General features: G+C 44.7%; 1 protein-coding gene and 1 long non-coding RNA gene across 4 annotated transcripts in view; one reads left to right on the top strand and one right to left on the bottom strand.

The window, feature by feature from the left end:
* Positions 1-1,768: 1,768 nt before the first annotated feature.
* Positions 1,769-3,256, bottom strand: LOC128322596 (uncharacterized). Its single transcript, XR_008305804.1, has 2 exons — positions 2,887-3,256; positions 1,769-2,287 (listed from the first exon to the last, which is right to left on the bottom strand). It is a non-coding gene; the product is annotated as an uncharacterized LOC128322596 (long non-coding RNA).
* A 3-nt stretch (positions 3,257-3,259) lies between these two features.
* ENPP2 (ectonucleotide pyrophosphatase/phosphodiesterase 2) overlaps positions 3,260-27,102 on the top strand; it is a 147,687-nt gene continuing 123,844 nt past the window's right edge. The window contains exons 1-3 of one of the 3 annotated variants that reach the window (XM_053244119.1): positions 3,260-3,501; positions 5,372-5,514; positions 10,505-10,715. In XM_053244119.1, coding sequence (XP_053100094.1) covers positions 10,695-10,715 — 21 coding nt within the window. In that variant the 5' untranslated portion in view covers positions 3,260-3,501; positions 5,372-5,514; positions 10,505-10,694. The remainder of the gene's footprint in view (positions 3,502-5,371; positions 5,515-10,504; positions 10,716-27,102) is intronic. The other 2 variants (XM_053244127.1, XM_053244121.1) reach the window with 2 other exon arrangements.

The raw sequence follows: 27,102 nt of genomic DNA, 5'->3' as shown, positions 1-27,102 counted from the left end.
AATTGAACCTTTGGGATTCAGTGGGTACTGCACTACGGCTGCACAGTTCAAGCCACATTAATCTAAGGCAGCAATTGCCAAATGATGGGTTGGAATCATCAGTGAGTCACAGGAGGCTGGCAGTGGTGAGCGGCCAAGGATACATGGCGGCCCTCCAGACGGGATTTCAGTGGCAGACTGTATAGATACACAGAAGAGCTGCTCTCACACATTTGGACATGCACACTCCCTCCTCTGCCAGTGCCCAGGAAGCGAAGGGCCAAAGGAGACATTCACAAAGTTCCATTTTAAAGAGGTATGCTTACGCCCAGAAGCACCTTCTTTAAAAGAGAGAGAGAGAGAGTGTGTGTGTGTGTGTGTGTGTGTGTGTGTGTGAAAGCAGCCATAGCAGGGAGTGTTCTGTGCCATTATTTTTCAACGGGGGGGGGGGAGGAATTCCCCCTCAAAGCTACCTTTTGCCCCCCAAGTGGCGATATGCAGCAAACAACCACTTCAGTGGAAAACAGCAGCTTGGGGGAGCAGTTTTGTGATAAAATAACGCAAAGGGCAGTTAACCTCCCTGTTTGCTGTGGTCCTAGTCAAGATGTCAGTCCCTGGCAGCATCTCCAGGTAGGGCTGGGAGAGACTCCTGCCTGGAGAGCCACTGCCAGACAGTGTAGGCAGTACTGAGCTAGATGAACTAAAAGTCAGAAACGGTATAAGGCAGCTTTCTATGTTCCTAGTGGGCCCCTGCTTATCTTCAGGGCTGGGGAGAGGACAAGGCATTTCCAGGTTTATACATACCTCTTTAAAACACTATGAACATCTGGTTGACCTTTACATATGGCTCATTTGCAGAGGCGTAACTATAGGGGGGCAGGGGGGGCACGTGCCCCGGGCGCCATCTTTTCTGGTCATGTGGTGGGGCGCCGCCATGACCAAATTTTTTAATTTTTTTTTTTAAAAATTTCTTAATACAAATGTTTCCTGCTCAGTGCAGCAGTGCTGCAGCAGTCAAGGGAGCGCGTTGGTGCCTCCTTCCCCACAAGCGGTCCCTTCCGCGCCACCTGCGCCCCCCCCCCATTGCTTTGCTGGCGCCTGGCTTGGTGGCGGCAGCGGGCGCTTGTGAGGAAAAACCTAAGTATAATGTAGTATGTTGGGGGGGCGGTGGGGGGGCGCCATTTCAGTGCTTGCCCCGGGCGCCGTTTTCCCTAGTTACACCTCTGCTCATTTGGTCCTCATAGGGGCCTTTGCTCCGTGTGCTCACGTTGAGAGAGGCTAAATTGTCATGCATGCAGGACAGGGCCTTCTCTGTTGGTGTCCCCCAGCTCTGGAATTCTCTCCCAGTGAATGTCTGCTCTTTGACATCTTTGGCTGCTATTAAAAAAACAACTAAAGACTTTTTTTATTAGTCCAGGCTTTTATCCCTTGGGGACTGCCAGGTCTCAGCTCTCCTGCTTCTGTCTGTCTTTTTTATAGTAGTTGTTCTTTTGGCATTTTATGTTGTTTACTGTTTAACTGATTTTAAGGTTTTTAATGTGATCTTTATGAAGTTTCATTATATTTTAATTTTTTAAACTGCCTTGGGATGCCTTATGAAAGGCAGTATAAAAATTGAACAATAAATAAATAAATTTGACAATCAGAAATACTCAAGGTAGATTAAAAAATCAAAATAAGTGATCAGTTTTTGCTTATTGATTATTATTTTAAAAACCTTAATATCCCAGATTTTTCTGCTCACAAGGAGCATCCAAAACAGCTATGACACTAATAAAACAAGTTCATGCCAAAATAATAAGATGATAATATAAACTATACCACAATTACAAATATAAATTAAAAATAAGACAGCAGACATAAAATGAACCGAAAATATAACCCCCCAAAGATTTTCTAGAATGAAAGGGTTTAAATTGCACAGTGAAAATCAGGAGGAAGGTTTGGCTGATCTTCGTTAATTATTTTACTATGGTTTTTTGAATACCAGTCTGTAGTGAGATGGGATATTTGTACGTTGGTGGACGTGTGGTCTTGTATTTACAACATGCATACGACTTTTGTCATGTCAGAATTCGTATTTTCAGGTATTATTCTCTTCTCCATTGAATATTCCTGTTGGAAATCATTTTGTATACAAAGTTGTCTAATGATTAATAGAATCCAGAAGGAGTGTTCCGTGAGAGTTTTAAATCCTATTCTCTCTGATGGGTATATTTATAGATGAGCCCATGGACGCCCATACGTTTTTTCTGTACTGTTGTTTTTTGAACTTCCCATGGATTCTTCAAGAGGTAGCTGAATTGTCCTTGGAGGAGAGAGACAGTATGAAGGGATTGGTGAGATTTAGGATGTGATTTGAGCGCAGAGAAATGCATAACCAATTTATGTTTGGCCAGACAGTTCTTTCCTTATTGTATTGAAATTATAACAATATAATCGGCATTGAAGCACATTTAAAACTACATACCAGGACATATTTGAGACATATATCTGAGGTACATTTAAAAATACACATATAGGTGGAGCTCACGCCACAGAGTATTGGGGACATCTGGCTCTGTGCGCAAATTACTAGTACTATTTCTATTTTGTATGTCATAGTTGGGCTGGTTCCCTCCTCCTTAGATTACCTGACAGTAGGATGATCAACCAGATCTGGGCTGTTTTTTTCTCCCCTTTCCCCCCCTTTAGGGTTAGGGTTTAAGACTCTTTTATAGATAGCTACTGCTACCCAGTTAAGGACTTTGTTTTGTTGCACTCTCAGAGATGTAACCTTTCTGTTTCCACTAATAAAAGCATTTTTAAAAAATGAGGAAGGGCATGGCTGGTCATACCAGCAGCCGAGTAAAGAGAGACACATCAGTTAGAGAATTGGAGGATGGCACATTTCAGGGACAGGCCTACCCTGAGGTGAAGTGAGATGAGGCAGTTGCTTCATGCAGTAGATTACTGGGGCACCAGCAAGCTGGTAAGATGCTCTTCTGCTCCCTCCTTAAAAAATATGGGGAAGAAACAGAGGAGGGTACACAAAAGAGGGGGTGGCATTTGGTACCCTGCCTCAGGTGCACACAGCCTTGGGCCACCACTAGCAGATTTGAAGCTACACCCCACACTCTCTTTCCCCCAGTGCCTCTGTTCTTTCTAGTGGCACCATGAGGCCTCTGGGACCTCTCTAGCCAGCTCAGCTCTATAAGCGGCACCACTCTAGCTCAGCTCTATGGGCAGAAGTCCCCCCTCATCTCCCGGCCTCCAGTTTTGCTTCTCTCCCTCCTCCTGCTGCCACTGCCAGGCCACAGTAGTGTAAGGGGGCTAGAATGAGGTGGGGGGGACACCCCACTGCAGCTGCCAAAATGTTTTGGACCAGCTCCTGAATGAGGGGGCAAAGGAAACAACCAAAGGGAGAGAATTTCAAAGTCTGAATGCAAAAGGAAAGGGATGCAAAGCAGGGCCTCGGCAGATGTCCAAATCAGGTTGGCAGAGAAAGGGAAGGGAAAGGCCTTCACATGTGTGCTCCATATGGTGGGTTCTAGTTAGAATTCTCACATTTGCATTTTGCACCAACTGAAGCTCCTGAACGCTTTTCAAAGGTAGTCCCATGGCAGTAATTTGACCTGGGGCTGGCTCACATGGTACCATCTGCTGGCCCACCCCACCGCACAATCAAAAACAAGGGTACACACATCCCATTCCCTGGTGTTCTGTTCCAGTTGGTGGAACATCCAAATGAACCCTGCTCACATGGTTTGAATCTTACAAAGTATATGGTGTGGAATTGTGTGCCAGTGGGGGGAAGTTGCACAGCCTCATTTTTAATCACATGTTGGGCAGCATCTTCTGAATCGGCCTCTGGATTTTATTAAAGCATGCATTACTGTGGCCAGCTCCAGTCAGCTGTTGGCTGGGTAAAGCTGGGCTTATTGCAAAGGATTAACTGTTATTTAAATTAACTGTAATTCAGGAAGGGGTTGTGGCTCAGTGATAGAGCACACACTTTGCATGTAGAAGGCCCCAAGTTTGATCTCTGATTTCTCCAGGTAGGAAGAGCTGCTGCCAGTCATTCTAGTGTCAATATTGACCTATATGGACCAGTGGTTTGGCTTTGACAGCTTCATATGTCAATCTGAAATGTTCTGAAGTTTGTGTTGCTAAATAATGTGATGTGATGACCAACTGCAGTATAAGATTTCCTGGTCTTCCTTTTTGAAAATGTATATTGTAGGTATATCCTACACCTCATATGTAAGCCACCTAATGGCACAGAGGGGAAGTAACTTGCCTAGGGAGCAAGAGTTTGCTGGTTTGAATCCCTGCTGGTGGTATTATTATTACTACTATTACTATTTATTTACACAGTCAGACAGGTGTTATTGACTGGTTTGTTTTATCAAGACATCGAGTCCTTCCCAAGGACCTGGGATGGCTGAATTTTATTGTCAATGTTGTTGCTGTTATAGAATACTTGTGAATACTGAGCTGAAGCTTATGAGCTAGGATTGTATTCATTTGCTTCTTGTGATAAGTGAGTTAAATGTGATGCCTTAATAATATGGCAATTTAATGGAGAGTTTGTCTTTGAATCTGTGTGAAATCCTTAGTATTAAGGCCATTGGGAGTTTCTTGCTCTCTTTCTCTCATTTTAACTGTCTTTCTGAAATACTAGAATATATCCCAAGCAGTGACACAGTTTACTCTTCATATCCTTTAATTATTTTCAGAGTATCTGGGAAAAGCCAAATTCTCCATTTATTTTTAAAACTTACGTAATAGTGATGCTACAATGCATAGTAGAGAATTAGACAGGCACTTCTGTTTAGTTTTCCAAGAACAACTCCACATAGTATTTGGGAATTTCATGAGCCCCAGGATACTGAAATTTGTAGTTTTCCAGCATTTTTTGGTTTGGCTACATCCACTGCTAAATAGTTTTTGAAATATTAAAAGATTAACGAGCTTGACTTGTATTTTTCAGCTGATATTATGGTAACGTTATCTGAAAGATGGGTGTCAGATGTTTGGACAGGGGGCGCAATTTCAGTGCTTGCCCTAGGCGCTATTTTCCCTAGATACGCCTCTGTTCCCAGACTATGAGAAACACCTATATCGGGCAGCAGTGATATAGGAAGATGCTGAAAGGCATCATCTCATACAGCGTGGGAGATGGCAATGGTAAACCCCTCCTGTATTCTACCAAGAAAAGCACATGGCTCTGTGAGTGCCAGGAGTCGACACCGACTTGTCGGCACAACTTTACCTTTACCTCATATATAGCTTCAAAGCAGCTTACAAATACTGAAAAGCCCATTAAAAATCAATCAAAGGACAAAACATTATATATTTAAAATGTTCAAATAACTGCATATTAATGACTTCTCATAAAACTTCTCTACAGCCTGCTGAGACAGGGATTTTTTTACAACTTCACATGAAGTAGTTTGAACAGTATGGAATTGAAGGACTCCTGACCGTTAGTATTATCACTGGGACAGATCAGATTTTCTCGCTTGTTCATTCTTTAAGATTACAGCATAAATTGTAAGTTGATCTTTACTATCAGATGCTTTGTTCCCATGCAGTTTGATGTTGTTAGTACTCATCTTGTTTGTTTATTTATTTGGAATATTTAAACTCCACCTTTTAAATTTATTTTTGCATTTATATTTCACATTCCTCTGAGGAGCCCATAGCAGTATACAGGAGAACCTCCATATTCGTGTGGGTTCTATTCTGCACTTCTACAGTGGATACAGAAACCGCGAATAAAGAGGCATTGGGCCAATGCAAATGTGAGGGTTATTTATTTTATTTATGTATTTATCATATTATTTATATAGCCTGATATTTACATCTCTAGGCAGTGTACAAACTTTAAAAACAATATAAAAGTCACAGATAAAAATCCACAAAACACAATAAAAACATCACAGAAGTTATTAAAACAAATTATTAAATTAATTATAATTAAAAGCCTGCGAAAACAGATGAGTCTAGAGGGTCTTCATGGAAAAAAAAACCAGAGAAGAAGATACTCTTATTTTAGCAGGAAGCATATTCCAAAGCTCCAGGGCAGCCACAGAAAAGGCCCAGTCCTGGGTCATCACCAGAGGAGCCGGCCGCAAGCGACAGGGTACATGACAAAGAAGGCGCTCTCTTAAAAACCCTGTGCCCAAGCCATTAAGGGCTTTATAGGTGATAACCAACACTTTGAATTTCACCCAGAAACATAGCAGCAGCCAGTGCAGTTCTTTTAAAATCTGTGTTATGTGGTCCTTTCGTGTTGTTCCAGAGACCAGTCTGGCCACCTCATTCTGTACCAGTTGTAGTTTCTGGACTACATACAAAGGCAGCCCCATTCAGAGTGAATTACAGTAGTTGAGCCTGCAGGTTACCAGCATATGTACCACTGTTTTAAGGTCATTTGCCTCCAGAAATGAACATTGCTGATGTATCAGCTGAAGCTGATAAAAATAACTTCTTGCCAATGTCTCAACCTGAGAAACCAGGGAGAGCTTTGGATCCAGGAGCAATCCCAAGCTACGTACCTGATTTTCCAGGGGGAGTGTTACCCCATCCAGAACAGACAGATCTAAACCATCTTTTGGGTCCCAACCCCCCACAGTCAGTACTTCCATCTTATTTGGATTGAACCTCAGTTTGTTATCCCTCATCCAGCCCATTACTATCTCCAGGTAGGTATTAAAGGAAGAGATGCCATTTCCTGATGAGGTTGACATGTAGATCTGGGTGTCATCAGCATATTGATAACACCCTGCACCAAATCTCCTGATGATCTCTCCCAGTGGTTTCATGTAGATGTTAAAGAGCATTTAGGACTGTATGGAGCCTTGTGGAACTCCACATTCTAGTTCTCACTTTGTAGAACAACAGTCTCCAAGTGACACCACCTGGAATCTACGAGAAAGATAGGAACAAAACCACTGTAAAACAATGCCACCCAATCCTCCCTTCGGCGGTCCAGAAGGATGCCATGGGCAATGGTATTGAAAGCTGCAGAGAGATCCAAAAGGATCAGCAGAATCACACTCCTTCTGTTGATAGCCAGTTAGAGATCATCCATCAGGCCGACTAAGGCAGTCTCAACCCCATAACCCACACGAAAGCCAGTTTGAAATGGGTCTAGATAATCTACATAATCCAAAACTGCCTGAAGCAGATAGGTCACTACCTGCTCAATCACCTTGCCTAACCATGGAAGATTAGAAAAACAGGTCTGTAATCAGCTAACTCCGAGAGATCCAATGCAGGTTTCTTCAAAAGTGGTCTAATAATAGCCTCCTTAAGACAAAGAGGCAAGCTGTCCTCCCTCAGAGAAACATTTATAATATTTACCAGACCCTCTGTGATAATATATAATTATCAGAGGAGATAAGCCAAGTTGGGCAAGGATCAAGAGAACAGGTTGTAGGATGCACAGTCCGAAGCAATTTGTCCACTTCCTCAGGAATCACAAATTGAACTGGGTTAGGTTCCTGGAGGTTGGGGAAATGGCAAAAGAAAAACTCACTTAGTGTGTGAGCACTGTCAGATATTCCCCTCAGGGGATGGAGCCACTCTGGGAAGAGCAGAAGGTTGAAAGTTCCCTCCCTGGCTTCTCCAAGATAGGGCTAAGAGAGATGCCTGACTGTAAGCTTGGAGAAGCTGCTGCCAGTCTGTGAAGAGCTAGATAAACCAATGGTCTGACTCTGTATTTGGCAGCTTCCTATGTTCCAAATATTTATTCATTATTTATTTATTATTAAAACTTTTATACCGCCCTTCCAAAAGGCTCAGGGTGGTTTACATTAAAACACCATTAAAATCAGTTAATAATTAAAACAAAAATTATAAAGCATAAAACAATGATTAACAATTAAAAACATCTTAAAACAGCAATTAAATAATCAGAACAATTTAAAAACAAGTTTTTAAAAGCTGAGAAAGCCTGGTTGAAGAGATGTGTTTTCAGAAGTTTTTTGAAAATTGCCAGAGATGGGGAGTCTCGTATCCCAGCAGGGAGCGCATTCCACAATCTCGGGGCAGCAGCCGAGAAGTAAAAAAAATAGTAAAAATAGTTTTTAAAATCAGCTGGAAAATCCTCCTCCCCCATGGTGTTTTTTTTTTTGTTTTTTTTTAAGGAGCCATTTAAAAGGAGCTTCTGAACTCAACATGGCGGCTAGAAATGACCTCTGAGGTAATTTCCAGCCACCCTCAACCAGCGGATACACGAGGTTAACCCTTTTAAAGTCTTTGCCCCCATGTATACCACGGTCGGGTGTCAATTACCTGATCGCGGACATGCGAAACCGTGGATACTGAGTCCTCAGTTAACAAGGTTCTCCTGTACATGGTTATAATTATCAATTATAATTACAATCATATAATTATATATGGTTATGATTAATTATAATTATGTAGTGAAGTTTCATTTCAGCAGGGGTAGGCATTAAGGAGTGAAATTACAGGCTTCATGTTAGAGGTGGATTTTGGGAAAGGGTTTTTTTAATTTTTTTAACAAGAGACTGTGCCATCTTGTTTCTTCTGCCAAATGATCATGGGCATGTTCATGGGTGGGTTAAACAACACAATAAGGATATGTCTCAGTTATGATTCACACTGGAAGATCAAATATGGAATCTGGATGCCAACTTGGAAGTGGATCTTCTCTGTAGTTGCTCCTAGGTTGTGGAATGAACTCCCTATAGACATTCCATGCTTAACATCTTTATCAGCCCTTAAGACACCTTTTAGCCTTACTTTTAGATAGATAGATAAACTTTAGCCTTACTTTTAGTAATCTTTGAATGTTTCAAATTGTTTTAAATCATTGTTTTAACAGGTTTATTGATGATGATGATGATGATGTTGTTGTTGTTGTATTTATTGTTGTGAACCACCTAGAGCTTTGGAGTCAGGCAGTAAGTAAGTAAGTAAATGTGAAAGTGATAAGATGCCAAATCCAGCTTTTCTCACCCTGTAGGAGAAGTGACACCTAATATTCCCTCTTCCACACAACTGTTAAAGGTGGAGGACTATAGTTCAATGGCAATAGATCCTATGCAGGTACAATAGGACTTCCTCCTAAGTAACTATGCATGAGACTATAGCTGTGTAGCCTGACACAATGCATGTTTACTTAGAATTTAACCCCGTATAATTTTTTTTTAAAAAAATGGAACCTACTTCCATATGCATTCTGGACTGCAGCCTGCAGCCTTGCCTGATAGAAAACTTACTTCTGAGTAAACATGTATAAGATCAGGCTGGTAAGTACTCAGTGGGAGGAGGCTCAAAATTATGTTTCTGGTTCTTTGCTTTGAAGGCCCACCACTATCTATATATACTTTTTCTGAGAGAGTGGAAATTTGGGATACTTATGAATGGATAGAGCCACCTTAAGTGGAGCAGTGGGGAAATGCTTGACTAACAAGCTGAAGATTGCCAGTGCGAATCCCTGCTGGTACTATATCGGGCAGCAGCGATATAGGAAGATGCTGAAAGGCATCATCTCATACTGGAGGAGGCAATGTTAAATCCCTCCTGTTTTCTACCAAAGACAATCACAGGGCTCTGTGGGTGCCAGGAGTTGAAATTGACTTGACAGCACCTTTTACCTTTTATGAATGGATAACCAGAATGCTTGTGGGCAAATGAGATGACCCACAGATATATTGGTGTTCAAAAAATCTGAAGAAAATTCTAAGGGGGGGGGACCCCATCAAACTACCCCCATGTCTGTCAGTGGGATGAAACGTTTGTGGGATCAGACAGTTAGGAGCTAACAGATGGGCAGAGGTAATGGAACCCTGTGGTGTGAGGAGGGAGGAGGGCTTGAACAAAGAATGGGAAATTTATCAGTTTGAAGAACCGTCTCTCAAGATGGTTCCAGCCTTCTGCTTCTGAAGGCCGAAAGATGTGTATGTTGTCTCACTAGCCAATCTACAGCTTCATGTTTCTGAGGGGGGAGGGGTTTGAAAAGGAGCTGGGGCTGAGCACCAGTGGCTCCCCCCACAACGAAAACACCCCACAAAGAGGAGAAGAAGAAAAGTTTCATATTAAGACAGACCTAAGTTAGAACAGGCACTTCTGTCTTTTTTCACCATGCTCAGGCCCAGGCACCACCTTGCACAACAGGGATATAAGGCAACATTTTGTTGTGGGTCCCTCTTGGTAAGCCAGTATTTGCCATATCCTGTTGATAAGTTCGGAGAATTAAAAAACAAAAACAAAAACTGCTTATAGAGATTTTTCCAAAGGTCATCCTATGAAACAATGCCACTGGAATCTGGCTGACTGTGCATTACTACCTCTGGAAATGAAAGCCTCCCTTAAATGTGGTGGTGGTGGTCAAAGGCATTAAACTTGCCTATCGGGCTTATGAGTTTAAAGGCAGGTCTTTGAGGGGGTGATGACACTTTCTGCGGAGTCATTTCAGGGAAAGGTTAAGTGTGGTGGGCATGCAAAATCAATCCTGGGAGCAGCTCCTTTGTTTGAAAGACATCTTCCAATTGAACCATTGTCCTCTTAGGGCAGCTGGCACCCTGACTTCATCTGCATTGGACCAATCTCAAAAGCAAACGATACACTGGACAAACACACCACAAGGCAGGGTGGGGGATTGTGCTGCATCCTTCGCAGTTCACAAGGAAAGGAAAAGCTTTCAGGGAAGATCAGAACGTGGAAAAGATACCTCAAGGCGCTGAAGTTCCTCTCAACCCATGGATAAGAAAAACAAACTGGTATGAATCTATTTTCTCTCTCTCTCTCTCTCTCTCCCTTCTTTCTTTCTTGTATTTTTTTCCAAAGTTGTTATATGAATGTCTGTGCTACAGAAAGTGATATGCCTGCATTCAACGGAGGCTGCTATTCTATGCCTAGTTAAGCTCCACTGAACTCACTGAGATTTACTTTTACGAATATGAATACCACCAAATATTTATATACCACTTTTCAACAAAGGTTCCTAAAGCGGTTTACATAGCTATAAATACATTAAATTAAATGGCTCCCTGTCCCTAGAGGGCTCACAATCTAAAAAGGAAACATAATATAGACACCGGCAACAGCTACTGGACGGATGCTGTGCAGGGGATGGATGATGATGATTAATAATTAATAAACTTTATTTGTTGGCTAATAAATAATTGTTATGTTGGCCTACCTTTGGCAGCTGTTGAGGATTTAATTTGCCCAAGTAATGGTCTTCTGATCCCTTCCCGTTGATGTGTGAATTTCCTTCCCAAATTGATAATGTGCTCAAACAACTGCTAAGCTTCTCTTCAGTTTTCTACAAATGGGGAATGTTGATTAGAGCACCAGGGTGATAAGAAGAGAACTTGTGGACCATTCTGCATGTTTCCTATTGGGGACTTTACAAAGCTGGCATTTTCAGAGTAGCTAGCTCTGTAAAAAAGAAGAAAAAAGTTGGGGTATTTTTTTAAAATTACTGAATTATTTATCTATCTCTATATAGACCATAATTCCAAAAAGTCCTTTCAGGTACATCCCTGAAGAGAACTGACATAAAAGGTGATGAGCCAGCGTGGTGTAGTGGTTATAGTGCTGGACTAAGACCGGGGAGACCTGAGTTCAAATCCCCATTCAGCCATGAGACTTGCTGGGTGACTCCGGGCTTCTGGGGCCAGTCACTTCTCTCTCAGCCTAACCTACTTCACAGGGTTGTTGTGAGGAGAAACTTAACTATGCAGTACACAGCTCTGGGCTCCTTGGAGGAACAGCGGAATATAAATGTAAATGTAAATGAATCCTTAGAACTGAAAGTTGTTAACACTTGCTGTGATCTTAAATAGTTGTTTCTAGTTGAGTGCATACGTGTAACTGGCGGCTGTTTCCTTTTCCTTTTTAAAAAAAGACTGATGAAACCCTTCTGAAAGTACCTATTTATTGTACATATTAAATGTATATACCATCTTTCTTCCAAGGGGCTCAGGGCAGTATACATAGTTCCCCCTGCCCCTCGCCCCCCCCCCAATCATTTTATCCTCACATAGTAGCTCTGAGGTAGGTTAGGCTGGGAGAGAGGGAGTCCCGAGATCACCCAGTAAACATTGTGACTAACGTGATTTAGCACTGAGGATCAGTATGATGTGGTGTTTAAAGTGTCTGAATTGGGCTGCGGAGACAAGGATACAGATCTCCATGCAGCCACAAGGCTTTGGAGTGGACCAGTCACCAGCCCAGGAGTTCCCAACAGGGGGTTCTCGGAGCTCTCTTGCCTCCCCATTCTGCGGCTAGCTACATGCTGAATCTCAGCATATCCTTCCCCTCAGCCTAACAGGCTTCAGAAAATTAGCACTGAGTATAGAGGTGTTTCCCAGACTATGGGAAGCACCTATATTGGGCAGCAGTGATATAGGAAGATGCTGAAAGGCATCATCTCATACTGCGCTGAAGGAAGCAATGGTAAACCCCTCCTGTATTCTGTCAAAGATAACCACAGGGCTCTGTGGGTGCCAGGAGTCCAAACTGACTCGACGGCACACATTACCTTTTTATTCCCATTGAAATTAATAGGACAAGTAAACTTGTCCTATTAATTTCAAGGAGACTGCTTAAGTAAGTACGTTTGAATGTGAGCCAATGATGTTGTCGCTGGTCTCCCTAACTGGAGCACTAAAAATTTGTGGTTTTATTCATATATGTGTGTGCATGTATACTCTCTCTCTCTCTCTCTCTCTCTCTCTCTCTCTCTCTCTCTCTAGTGTTACGGTTATGAGATAAGCTAATTCAGTCACTGGCGTACATCCAGATTAAGTACTCATAAACAGTCTTACTGAAATTAATAGGACAACTTTATTTGTCCTATTAATTTCAATGGGAGTACTCGTGAGTGGGAGCCACCTAATGGCACAGCGGGGAAATGACTTGATTAGCAAGCCAAAGGTTGCCGGTTCGAATCCCCGCTAGTATATTTACCGCCTCTTTTAGGCAGCAGCAATATAGGAAAGATGCTGAAAGGCATCATCTCATACTGTGTGGGAGATGGCAATGGCAAACCCCTCCTGTATTCTACCAAAAACAACCACAGGGCTCTGTGGTCACCAGGAGTCGACACCGACTCGACGGCACAACTTACCTTACTCATGAGTAAGAGCCTGGATGGAAGCCACTGACTAGAGAAGTCTGTGTGAATGCGTACTATACTCTTTATGGGGTACCTGAGCTGAAGGTTTGTGGCAGAAGGGGATACATTTGTTTTTATAAAGACTCAGAATCCTGTTTTAGCCCACTGTACCTTGCAGGGGTTGTCTATATGCAACTCTGCCTAGAAGTACACGCAGGGCAGGTGGTGTTTCTTGCGCTTCAAGAAGAATTAATTGCAAACTACACTGGCAAATACTTGCGTGTGTGTGACAATTGTGTTAGAAACTGATAACCCAGTAAGCCAGTCAACAGAGAGAAAATACATACAATGTGGTGGGAGGGAACTGCACCACCTTCATGGTTCTACAGCACAGCCGGACCAATTGGAAATGAATGCCTGGCAGGACGTGACGTGGCACAGCCATCCTAGGGGATGCGCAGGAGCAGGTAAAGGCCCTGCCCTGTAACTGCAAGGGTGGCAGTGGTTGGACTAGCTAGTGGGAGCACAGGCAGGAGGGCACTGCTGCTTCTGCTATTGCAGTAGGTCTACCACAGCAGCAATGGCGTTGCTTGGAGTGAGTGGCAGGGCAGGAGCAAGGGGCTGTTCTCCTTCTGTGCCCCGCCCCCCGCCGGTACATAAACAAGCTCACTTGTGCACCGTCTCCTGCCGCCTGCTGAACTGCTTTGCTGCCCTGGGTGAGAGAGAGGTACAGTCAGGAAATATAAAGGAACCCCTTGAACTTGGTCTGCTGTGACTTACTCTCTTAGAGAAACCCCCCAGTTGCTCATTCCTCCTGGCTCTGAAACTGGAGAAGAGAGCCTCAGGAATCCCTCTGTGACATTGTCAGTCCACAGGCTAGTCATAGCCTTCCCCTCATACCAATTAGTATGATTCCAGCGATACTGCCAGCTAACAGGTCAGCTGATTTGGGAGGCTGACATGGCACCAAGTAATCTGAATTTCAAATCTTGCATCTGCTGGGGCCTATGTCTGATTCTGCCTTTGCTCTGCCACACTAAAATTGGGAAGGAGCTTTTAAATCATGATGACTAAACATCCTGGAAATCTGGAAACCTACTTGGCCCCGAAAGCAAAAAGAAAGCTTGCTGGGCAAAGCAGGGGGAGGCCTAAGAAGGAGGAAAAGAGGATGTAGGAGTCCCGGATAGTGAAGGTGGGGCAGAAGTCAGGCTGGGTGCCTGCCTAGCAGAAATAGAAGAAATAAGGGAATGGGATGGAGGTGCCTGAAATGTGAGGGAAGATTCATGAAGCAGCTGATCAACCGAGAAGTGGGGGAAGGAATGCCAGAGTGGAGAATGCAAGGTCTGATTGGAGGGAGCAGAGACCAAGAGAAGAGGTGGGACAAAGGAACCTTGGATGGACATCAGCCCTATTCACATGTTATTTATTTTATTTTATTTTATTTATTGTTAAATTTCTATACTGCCTTTCATTAAAAACAATCCCAAGGTGGTTATGTTAAATGCACCTACAGACTGTGTACAGTGTATACATGTAGAGATCTGTATGAATGTACAGTCATTCACATGTTCAATTCATGTACAGGAGTACCCTTCCCTATTTCTTCCTTGCACTTGGAGGGACCCAAGATCAGTTTTAAAGCAAACTCATGCACCGTCACTCTCACACACATGTGCACAGACACTTGTATGTGGGCACAACATGTCTTCAGTCCATTTCCAAGGCCACATTTGTACATATGCTCTCATCACTGGGCAGGCACCACCTCACTGGGATACTGTACTGACTTACCATCTCCCTGTTCTTTGACATTTTCTCAGAGCTTTGTCTGTGAAGGGGAACGCTAACAGACACACCGTGGGGCTTGCTGGCTTGCTTATGTAAGCTTGCTCTTAAATGATGGCTTACTCAATTATTCTTCTGGAACATTTATCTGGAGGGAGGCAATGTAGTATTTTAGTGGAATGTATGAATCCTAGTTACCCTCAAAAGAAGATTGTGTTTCACAATAAGCATGAGTCTAATCCACAAAGAGTAATTAAGAAATCCTACTCTAAACCGACTGTGGGTTTAGTGCCGTATGTTGTGTGTGTGTGTTTTTGTTTTTTTGAGGAAAGGAGTTTTGGAAAACTTTGGCAATCTCATTGCTGTTTGCAACAAGGCAATAAGTACAGTGAAAACTGAAGAGCAGGTGGCCTGTGGTAACTCTTTATTGCAAGAAAACAACAAAAGAGAACATGACCTGAACTGGCTGGTGGCCAATGGGCCAACAAAATTCCATACAAAATGGATGATGTAAGCAGAGTAATTGAGTGTATGCTTGGGACTTGATTAGACTCCATAATTTCTTGGAGTCAAATGTATTTGAAATCTTTCCCAGCAAATTGGGTTGAAAGAGAGAGAGCCGGGGGACTCAAGATAAGTTGGAAAATTAACAAAGTTTATTGATGATTCAGAACTACAAGGTAAAAAGACTGATAGGAAAGCTTCTTTAAAACAAAGGCTGACATCCAAACTAAATTACACCTGAGTAGTCCTGAGCAGTCCTGAGCAGTACTATTGAGTAACTTCATCTGGATTTCAGTCACTCTTACAAAATATCATAACGTTCAGAGTTGATGAATCTTAATAAAGAAGGTGACTAACTTAATAAGCAAGATGAAGAATAAAGCTTAGATCAGCGGGCTATAAAACAGTTGGTACACAATTAATTAATTAAAGCGAAATGTCAGTAACCAGAATCGGCTGCCGAATATTAAAATGACAGCTAAAACAAAATCTGTCTTGGCTTGGCCAGATCCAAAGCAGAATGTAACGTTGTTTATTGGTTCCAAATGGGCAGCCACGGAGGGAGTGTATCATAGGAGTGAACAAATTAGCAAGCGCTTTGATCTTCTTTTTACTGGTGAAAACCGCAAATTAGGATGCTAAAGGTCAAACCACCAAAATGGCAAAATTAAGCTGAATTGTCATTCTTTGGACCAGTGTTACCTCTAATTTTTTTCATCTGTGCACAGAATGAGTTTTGTTCTGGGCGGCAGTATCAAGGCAGTATGCGTGCGCATGCTTTCAGTCTGTCTTCACAGACTGGCAGCGGCTTCTTCAAGGTTGCAGGCAGGAATCTCTCTCAGCCCTATCCTGGACATGCCGGAGAGGGAACTTGGAAACTAGATACTCTTCCCAGAGTGGCTCCATCCTCTAAGGGGAATATCTTACAGTGCTCACACATCAAGTCTCCCATTCATATGCAACCAGGGCGGGCCCTGCTTAGCTAAGGGGACAAGTCATGCTTACTCCCTTGTCATGGACAGATTATCATCTGGTGGGGTTTAGTTTGACTGCTCCATCTGCCCTCTACAGGGGTGGTGGGCTGATTAGGATGGTCTGCCCCCGGAGGCTTATGGATCCGCTTGGATTCCAGACGGCCCTCAGGGAGTTTCCAGTGTCCAGAGCTGGTGATCCTGTTGAGGCCCTGGTCAGTCTCTGGAATGGAGAGACAGCCCGGGCTGTTGACACGGTTGCTCCTAAACGCCCTCTCCGGCTTGGTGGAGCCCGATCTGCTCCTTGGTTTTCCTTGGAGCTTGGGGCAATTATACAACTTGGGCGACGGCTAGAGCGACGCTGGAGGAAGAGTCGTGACGAATCCAACCGAACACGGGCTAGAGCCCATTTTAGGGACTACTCCCTTGCGGTGGGGGCGGCGAAGAAACGTTTTTTCTCTGCCTCCATTGCATCTGCTCAGTGTAGACCAGCGGAGCTGTTTCATGTAGCAAAGACATTGCTGCACTCATCCCCCCAGACAATGAGGAGGAATCATCTACAGCCTGTTGTGACCAGTTTGCGTGTCACTTTGCGGATAAAGTTGGACTCCAGAGTTTTGGCAGTTCCGGCAGATGTGCCTCTGGTACTTCTGGTCCCATTGTGTTGGATTCTTTTCAGTTGGTGCAGCCTGAGGATGTGGACAAGATCCTGGGCAGTGTGTGGGCGACATCGTGTGCTCTTGACCCTTGCCCTTCATGGCTAATAAAAGCTGCCAGGGAGGGTTCAGGTGGATAGTTGGCTTATTAAGGGAGGGCAGGATGCCACCATGCCTCAACTGCGTTGCAGTGGTTCCGGTCCTTTCTTTGGGGGAGGGTCCAGAAGGTGGTGCTGGGAGACTACTGCTCGGCTCCTTGGCTGTTGGCCTGTGGGGACCTGCAGTGTTTGGTCTTGTCCCCCATGCTGTTTAACATCTACATGAAACCGCTGGGAGAGGTCATCCGGGGACTTGGACTGAGTTGTCAGCAATATGCGGATGACACTGGGAAAGAGCAAGTACGCAGCTTGGGGGTACTACTGGACCCAGCTCTACTTTTGGAAGCTCAGGTGGAGGCGGTGGCCAGGGGTGCCTTTTCACAGCTTCGGCTAGTGCGCCAGCTGCGTCCCTTTCTCGAGAAGGCAGATCTGCCCACGGTTACCCATGCCTTAGTCACTTCATGGCTGGATTACTGTACACCCTCTACGTGGGGCTGCCCTTGCAGAATATCCTGAAATTGCAGCTAGTGCAAAATGTGGCAGCTAGGGTTTTATCTGGAGCTGCCCGATGGGAGCACATCACACCCATTCTGAAAGAGTTGCACTGGCTGTCAGTTCGTTTCCGGGTCCAATTCAAGGTGCTGGTTTTGACCTTTAAAGCCCTTAACGGTTTGGGCCCGGGGTACCTGAGGGACCGCCTGCTCCCATTGCTGCCCGCTTGACGAGGTCACCTGAGGGGGCTCTGCTCCGGGTGCCAACAATGAGGGAGGCTCGGCTGTCATACACTCGGGACAGGGCCTTCTCTGTTACTGCCCCCAGACTTTGGAATGCTCTCCCAGTGGCCATTCGCTCCTCGGACTCTGTCACAGTTTTTAGAAAGCTTGTTAAATCTTGGCTTTTTATCCAGGCTTTTACATGATTGTTTTCTACTGCTGCTTCTATATGTTTTTACCCATGTATCATTTTTATGCTTGTATTTTATATATTTTAAATTAGATTTGATTTATATTTTTAGCTTAATATTTTTATTTTTATTTTATTGTATGTTTTTTAATTTTTGTAAACCGCCTTGGGATTGTTTTTAATGAAAAGCAGTATATAAATTCAACAATAAATAAATAAATAAATAAATATAAAAGATCAGCTCTCCTCTCCAAAGGAAAGGTTGTGCCATAGAGTGTCGACTCTTGGCAACCACAGAGCCATGTGGTTTTCTTGGTAGAATACAGGAGTGGTTTACCATTGCCTTCTCCCACACAGTATGAGATTATGCCTTTCAGCACCTTCCTATATCACTGCTGCCCGATACAGGAGTTTCCCATTGGGGATTCAAACCAACAGTCTCCTGCTCTCTAGGTAGGTTGCTTCCCCGCTGCACCATTAGGTGGCTTACCACCAGTGGCTTAGCATCAGTACTGGATTTAGGCACAAGCTAAGTAAGCTGCAGCTTAGGGCCTCACATTAGGAGGGCCCTCTGATTAAAAAAAAAAAGAATACTAAATTTCAAGCTTTACATAATGTATGTTCGTTTAAAGATATTATGGCAAGATACCTCTGTTTGCTAAGAGTATTAATTAGTTTTTCATGGCATCTTTGCCAAGTAAAAATAAAGTTTTGATATTTGTATTTGTTTGTATAAATAAATAAATAAATAAATAAATAAATAAATGCGATGGGGCCTTTTAAACTTGACATCGTTTAGGGCCTCAGCATGTCATAATCCAGCTCTGCTCACCACTTTATAGGGAGGAGTATAGTTCAGTGGTAGAGCCCGTGCTATGCATGCAGAAGTTCCCAGGTCTAACTCCTAGTTCAGAGATACAAGTTTTGGATGGTATAGAAATATGTTAAATAAATAACAGCGGGTGCATGTGTGCACATGCTCACTCATGTGCGCACACACTCCAATAAGGAAGTTATTACTCTCAGTCAGTGAGTGGTGTTCTGCCTTTACATTCTTTTGAAGAAGTACCAAGTGCTGTTGTGCTCATCAGAGGGCCTTTCTACTGCATGGAATAAAGATGATGTTTTAATCAAAAGGTTTTAAATGCACTGTGCCTCAGGTTGCTAAGATCCAAAGAAGGTGGGGGAAATAATTTTATGCAACACACCAACACCAACATGGCTTAGGGTAGAGTGCTAGACTAGAACCAGAGAGACCTGGAGACTTGACTGATCCTAAAGGTAAAGTGTGCCGTCGCGTCGGTATCGACTCCTGGCAACCACAGAGCCCCGTGGTTGTATTTTGGTAGAATACAGGAGGGGTTTACCATTGCCTCCTCCCCCTTGTAGTATGAGATAATGATGCCTTTCAGCATCTTCCTTTATTGCTGCTGCCTGATACAGGTGTTTCCCATAGTTTGGGAAACATACCAGCGGAGATTCAAACCAGCAACCTCTGGCTTGATAAGTCATTTCCCTAGCTTCTTTCTAACTGCAGTTGGAAGTATAGGTTTTCTGACTTGTGCAAGGGAAGCGTGCACTCCCAAGGCTCAGACATCACACTAAGGTTTAATAATACTCTGCGTAATATCTAAATCTGCCCACTTTGTTATAAATCCTGCCCCCTCTTTGTGGCTCTGTTGCTTGGTTTTTCACATCAGCTGTACCTGGGAAGTAGAACTGGGAAGACCCACAACTGGGAAGATGTTGAGCTGTTGGAATCTGCCTTGTCACTTTGCTCTGTGGAGAGCCAACTGCTCCCCCTCTCACTCACTGCATGTCAGTTATGAAGACTTCTGAGATGCAGGCTGTGGGGAAGAATCTGCTAACGCCTGGAAGTGGGGACAGACTGCTCAGTCACAGCTTTAACTGAACATTATCTGTAGTGGAATGACTTCTGGTAGGAATGCGATTGCCATCGACCTCCTTGTTCTTACAGGGCCTCTGCACCTGCACCTGTCACCCTCTCTGCTGCATCTTCGTGCTAAGTCTAGATGCCCCTGTTGCCTTTGCATCCATCATGCATCTTTTGAAGGCCACCCTTCATGGAAAGAGGCCGTTTCCCACTGCTGCTGATGTAGGCCTTGCTTCTTGTTTGTATGGTACTGGGCGAGGAACATCCTTTCTTCTGAAAGTGTTGGATGGCTGCCTGTGGAAATGAGAGAGAAAAACATGGGGATTTGCGACACACAATGGACAGCAGCTGCAGCAGCCAATAGTGTTGAGAAGAATGAGTAATTGAGAGACAGTGACCTCACCTAGGCTCTTTGCTATTCTGCGTGCTCCAGCCCAACTCCCCACTCACCCACTGGGCATGGCCTCGCCCAATAGTTCCCCTGATGTCTCCATCTGAGGAAATAATGTTGTCTTTAAAACAATGCTCGCTCCCCCAATGGGGAGATTTCTCCAGTTTAGTGTGCGTTTTGCTGCCATGAATCATGAGTTCTTGGCTAGCTGAACCAAAAGAAGGATTTAAGGGTGTGGTGCTCACCAACAAAGATGTCTGTGTTCCCCCGTTGTCCTCCCCAGTGCATGGTGGAAGTTGTTGTTATCTTCCCCAGTGCTTATCCACATTTGGAGGTTTGTAGCCAACAGGGGCCCCTGTTTTCAAAACTGCTTACTTATGCCCTCTGTGAGGAGGACGTAACTACTACTTTTTGAGTAAGGGAGGGCTGTTAAGCTAATTTCCTAGGATTCTTTGGAAGAACCCATGGCTGTTAAACTGGTATGACAACAATCATTTTATGTCTGTAGGTAAGTTATAGAAGTCGTTTTCATGACCGGGCAGGCGGCGGGCAGGGGGTTTGCTTAAACTTACCTTCCCCACAGATGATTGCAGCAGGGGCGGAGCCATCATGGGCAAATGGGTTCAATGAACTCGGGCCGCCGCCTTTCAGGGGCCGTACCTCATGGCCCCGACACCCCTCCTGTGTCTAACGTCAGATGCAGGGGTGTTGGTTTAGCTCCCTTCCCTTTAAGGCAGGGACCGCTCCTGGCTGCACTGCAAATGCAGCACCGGCTCCAATCTAGCTCTCAAACGGGGCCACACGGCCCCATTCGGGAGTTGGACAGCCAATGCTGCAAACGCAGCGCCAGCCTGTCTCTAACTCTCGAACGGGGCAGTGCGGCCCCATTCAGGAGCCAGATCATGCCCTCCACATCTGACGCCGGATGTGGGGGCATGGCTAGCCCCTGTGTCTGATGTCAGATCCGGGGGTGGGGAGAGAGGGGTCTCGGTGGCGGCCGGGCACGGGCCACTCACGGTCTGGCTCCTCCACTGGATTGCAGAGTCCTTGATGGGGATGCTGATCGCACGCCCAAATGGTCATAGGCTGCTCCAGGCAACATGGAGGTTTGGAGGCCGGGACGCACTGTCCCAGCCCCTGAAAATCCCACAATGCACTCAGGTGGTGCATTGTGGGGATCCCCACAGTGATGGTTAGGCGCCCGTCAGTGTTACAATGCCGGCTAAAAGCAATCAGAGCTGCACACAGTCAGGGAGATATGGTTAAGGGAGTTCTTGCTCCCTTAACCCCATTTAAGAGGCGGGTTCCCTAGGCGGGTTTGCCACTGAGGCGCCACCGGGAACCAGTCGGCTCCAGCTGGTTCCTGCGGGCAGCCCAGCCTGGGAATTGCTGCCCTAGCCCAGTCTTGGCTGCTCGTGAGAACAACCTCCTAGTTTTCTCTTTTATGCCTCCTTCCTGACAATAGGAAGAAAGTTAATGCCTTCAGCATGCTCTATATGTACTTGAATGGGGTGATTTCTTGACACAAGATGAATTTCTGTTGTGTTGGGAAGATACCATGTTAAATAACTGCAGTCTGTTCTGGATTTGATGTTGCCTTCTCTCTAGTCTGATTCATATGCTCAGTGCATGTACAATCTGGGTATAGTGTATGCATTTATAGACCTGTATGCATGTAAGTCACTCACACATTATGCTCAATGCATGTACAGTGTTACACTTACTATCTGTACCCTGCATTTAAGAAAGCCTGTATACAGGTTCACTTATTACATGAACACATGTGCACTCATTCACACAACATGTACTTGTGATCAGATACCTGCATGCACATACAACATAATGTGTGAATAGGGATTCTGTAGTTAGGATTTTTTTTGCTGAGTGGGGTTTTCTCTCTAATAAGGAACATTAAAACAGTAAACTATGTGAATTTATACTACTTACGATGGTTGGAAAACAACTTGTTTCCCTTAGTTTTAAACACCTTGAAATCCTAAATAGCTTAGAACCTGCATACTTCATGGACTACCTTCTCCTGTTGTTTTCCTTCCATCCTCTCTGATCCATACCAGAAGTCCTGCTAGGTTTTCTGTGCTAAATGAAGTGCAGTTAGTAGGTACAAGGAGCAGGACCCGACCATGTGCTATGAACCTTGTGGAATGTCCATTGTAGGGAGTAAATTGGCTCCATCTCTCATGTATATTTTATAATCCTCCCATCTCCTTGCTGATGTCTACAGTCAGTGATCTTCACTAGTTTTCAAGTGCAGCCACTTTGGCAAAACAATCACAAAAACAAAAACCCAAAAAACCCACTATGGCAAAAGCCATTTCCCCTTGTGCTGACCTCTAAGGATATGCGCACAGAACCGGCGTGGAGAAGTTCGAAGGGGGGAGGGATGACTTTAAGGGCAAGGGAGGGTGCACTGCCGGCGCTCCCCCGCCCTTAAAGTCATCCTGCCACCTTTGAACTGGATGAACTGGCGATCGTTCAAACCGGTTCGGAGGCCTCCAAACTGGTTCCGTGCACATCCCTACTGACCTCCACACAGTACTGCATTTTTCTCAGTGCTGGGAGGGCCCTTTAGGAGAGACAGAGCCCTCTCTTGTGGGGAAAGCACTGGGAAGGCCTGCACTTCCCAGTTCTCCATGAATGCCTTCCATTATGTTGCAGGGGTTCAAGAGGGCTCCTCATAGTGCCAGAGGGACTTTGGCCAAAGCTGACTGTGCCAGCTTTGGCCAAAGCTTCACACAGGCCCAGTAAACAATTAGTTGGACATTTGAGCACTTGAGCACTTGATGGGGGCCACCACTGGTCCCTGGGCCTTACAGTGAAGCCTTACAGTAAGCCCTGGGCGTTACAGTGAAGAACACTGTCTTAAGTGTGTTAATTGTCATTCTTTCTATTATTGTTAATTTCTTTGCATTCTTTTGAAGAAATGCAAGATACTTAAAAAAAATAATAAACACCAGTGCAAATTCCCTCCCCCCCTCAAACAAGTCTCTCTCCTTTTTGTTTCCTTTTGGGTTTCTTATTGTGATCAGAATTGCGTCAAAATTACAGATTTCACTTGTAGGGTGAGTTGAAGTTCCTGAATCCTGCAGGTTCTGAGGCTATTTGGAAATGTATAAAACAGTAGTGGCCCAGTTGTGAGCTCTGTCTCTTAAGTGGGAGATGCTGCATATATAACCTTTCATCAAATGTTTCAGAAATTACAGGGCAAATGGGAGTTGTGTGTTCACAGTTATGCAACAGCAGGGTTGTAAGGGAACTCCAGGGAATTCCAGCATCAGCAGGCTCAACGTGAGAGAGGATGCACACACCAGGCTCAAAGCCAGAAATGTGGTGGTGGTGGTATCTATGTGAAGTGGTAGAAACCCAAATATGATCTGCCTTGAGTTATTTAATATATTCAGTTAAATTCAGAAAGAGAGAGGCCTGACGGTATCCACCCCTGAGGCTATGGCTGTAGGGTTTGCCAAGCCTGAACTCTTTGACCAAAAGCAAGCCCCACGATTGCTTCGTTCAACTTGGGAGAGCAGGGCAGGCCCTAAACCAAATAGCATCTCTTCAGTTGGAGCTGGAATCATCCCCACTCTGCTGAGCATTGGTGGCAAGAGCAATGTCAGGATTGGTTTAAAGGAATGCTTTGAGTGCTGAGCTTTTCTTTGGGCAACAAGCCCTGGCTACTAAATAGGCAAGCTTTGAGAAGGTGGGAAAGCACGAATCTCTCTGTGACATACACTCATAAGAACTACAAGTTCTAGAGCTCCTTCATTCCCACTGGCTTTTCCTGAGCACAGGCAGGAAGAGCCAACAAGGTGTAGCAGCCTGCTGGTAACAGTAAGGGACAAGCGTCATTATACTTGGGGCACTGAGATCCTAGGGGCCGTGTGAACAAGTCCTGATGATGGGATTTACAGGCTCCAGAAGATATGAGAGTCAGTAGCCCTGTCCAGGTGTTACTGTATAAAAAGTGGGGGTACTGTACTCATGTACAGTATCTCAAGAGTGTGCTCACAAGGTCTACCTTCCTGCTGTCTATGGTTACAGTGTTTTAGGGATGTGCACGGAAGCGGTTCCGTGCACTCCTGAAGGGTGGGGGGTGGGGTTTCCCTTAAGAGGCAGAGAAGGTGCTACCTACCTGCTAGCCCTGCCCTGTCACTCTTCACCTGCTGGCGCTCTCTCCAAAAGTGGGTGTGCAGACCCTCTCCTGGACAGCAGCGACCCTCTCTGTTCTGCGCTGCCATGCAAATGGCCGATATGCCTGCATACGGCACACACGTGCATCGACCATTTGCATGGTGATGCAGAACAGGGCACAGAGAGGGACACTGCTGTCCTGCACGCCTGCTTTTGGAGAGAGCGCTGGCGGAGGAAGAGTGGTGGGGCGTGGGCTGGCAGGTAGGCATCGCCTTCCCTGCCTCTTAACCCCCTGCATTCAAACCTGCTCGGATGCCAGTCCATGGATCCGGTTTGGCCCTCCAGAAAAGGAGCGCTGTACTGGTTCTGTGCACATCGCTACAGTGTTTGTCTGCAGAGACAAACTCTGTCCACATGGACTTATATTTTTTCATGTGATTGGAATGTCAGTGTTCTGATCAAGGGAAGAATCTTTCTGTGAGTACAGAGCTTGTTTCTGCGGACACACACACTGTAATCATGGACAGCGTGGAGGCGGAACTTCTGAGCATGTCGGCATGGGAGTGGGGCTTCAGAGCCCAGTCTCAGGGACATTGTACGTGACTACAACATCCCTGCTTTTTATAATACCTGAAAAGGGCTAAAGAGTTGGGCTTCTGGTCTCCCGAGTTCACAAAAGTACCAAACCTGGATCCCAGGGAGGGACTGAGTAGAATAAATCCAGATACATGCCATCCTGCCATGTCTGCTGTAGATGCAAACCAGGCAGTCAGAAACATAAGGAGCTTAAACAAATAGAACGAAAAGAAGCTTAGGGACACCACTTAGTCCTCTAATTTTTCAAAATGGATAAGGGATGGTGAGGGAGAGGTGGGGCTGTGCTGGGAGTTTGTACTGGATCCTGAAGATTGATGCTTGGGCATTGTGTTAGGAAGTGGTCTAGAATATGGGTTGCCAGTTTTTGGTTGCCAGATGTTTTTGGACTACGGCTTCTGTAATCTTTGAGCCTTTGTGGCTGGGGGTGATGGAAATTGTAGTCCAGAAACATCTGGGGACCCAAGACTGGGAATCCTTGGTCTAGGCCAAAACTATCCTCCCTATACATCATATTTTCCCATGAGCAGGAAGTGTGTATCTGTCCCATGGTGAAACATCAAAATATGCAACCCTTCTAAACTAGTTGAGTTCAGTAAAAGCTTTGTTGCCCTCTTCTCCTGACTGTATAAGCTAGCCCTTACTTCCAAGAAAATGCATTTGGGACCTGGTTTATTTACATTAGTGTTATACAACACTCAGTGCTGAGTCACTTGTCTGCTGAGCTCATGGCAAACTCTTTCCTTCCCTCGCCCTGCTTCAGCCTGTGGCCCCTTACTGCTTTTGGCAAGGAGGTTGTCTAATGTGTTTCCCTGACAGCACCTGCCTGTGACAGAAACCTACCCTGAAGGTTACCTCTTGGAGATCTGTAGTCCTGTCATTGTACTAAAACTCCCATGGTTCCTTGGGGAAAGCCATGGAATTTATTTATTTATTTCTTTCTTTCTTTCTTTCTTTCTTTCTTTCTTTCTTTCTTTCTTTCCTTAATTTAAAATATTTATGCCTTGCCACTACACTGCTGCTTGGGGTGGCTTACAACATTAATAAAACAGATATACAGTGTAAAATAAAAGACTAATAAAAAGACCAGGCTAAACCAAATTTAAAATTACTACTATTTTTTTAAAAGTTTCAAATTAAAAGTTATTAATAAAAAGCTAAAAAATGAGATCTATAACTTAGGAACCTACCAGATATAAGCAGCAGATAAAACATGTAAAAGCCTCTTTTAAAAGAGGTTTTAAAATGTCCTCCTCTTCAGGGAGGGCATTCCAAAGCTGAAGGGCCACAACTGAAAAGGCCCTGTCTTTAGCCCCCACCAACCAGATATCTGTTAGTGGCAGGGCCATGAGCAGGGCCTAAGATGCTGAGCGGAGGGCCCTGGAAGGTTCAACTGCCTAGAACCTTCAGAGTCAGGTGGGATATAAATTAAATAAACAAATGAATAAATAAATGAATAATAAAATATGGGTGAATGTAGTCCGACAGGTACCCCTGCCCCAAGCCACGTAGAGCTTTAAAGGTCAAAACCAGCATCTTAAATCTAGCCTGGAAGCAGACTGGTAACTAAGGAAGCTGCCATAGGATAGGTGTGATACTCATGAAGCAACTTGCACCCACAAGCATCCTTGCAGGAACATTTGGACCAGATGAAGCTTCCGAACCATCTTCAAGGGCAGCCCCACATAGATTGCATTGCAGTAGACCAATCTGAATGTTACCAAAGCATGAGTGACTGAGGTCAGGTCCGACTTCTCCAAGTAGGTTCACAGCTGGTGTAGATGGTAAAAAGCACCACTGCAGACCACTGCCACGATGCTTCCAAGGACAGTGTCGGGTTCAGGAGCACCTCCAAGCTGTGGACTTGTCTTTCAGAGGGAGTGTGACCCCGTCCAAGACCAGATTTACCTCATTACTCAGATGATCAGTTCTACCAACCCAGAGCACTTCCACCATATCTGGATTAAGTTTCAGCTTGTTTGCCCCCACCCAGTCCAGAACAGCCTCCAAGCCCTGGTTCAGAGCATCCACTGCCTCCCTGGTGTCTGCTGACTTAAAAGATAGGTAGAGATGGGTGTCATCAGCATACTGATGGCACCG

Source organism: Hemicordylus capensis, chromosome 4, assembly GCF_027244095.1.
Source record: "Hemicordylus capensis ecotype Gifberg chromosome 4, rHemCap1.1.pri, whole genome shotgun sequence".
NCBI lineage: Eukaryota > Metazoa > Chordata > Lepidosauria > Squamata > Cordylidae > Hemicordylus > Hemicordylus capensis.
The sequence above is the reverse complement of the archived record's forward strand: the minus strand, read 5'-3'. Positions and strand labels throughout refer to the sequence as shown.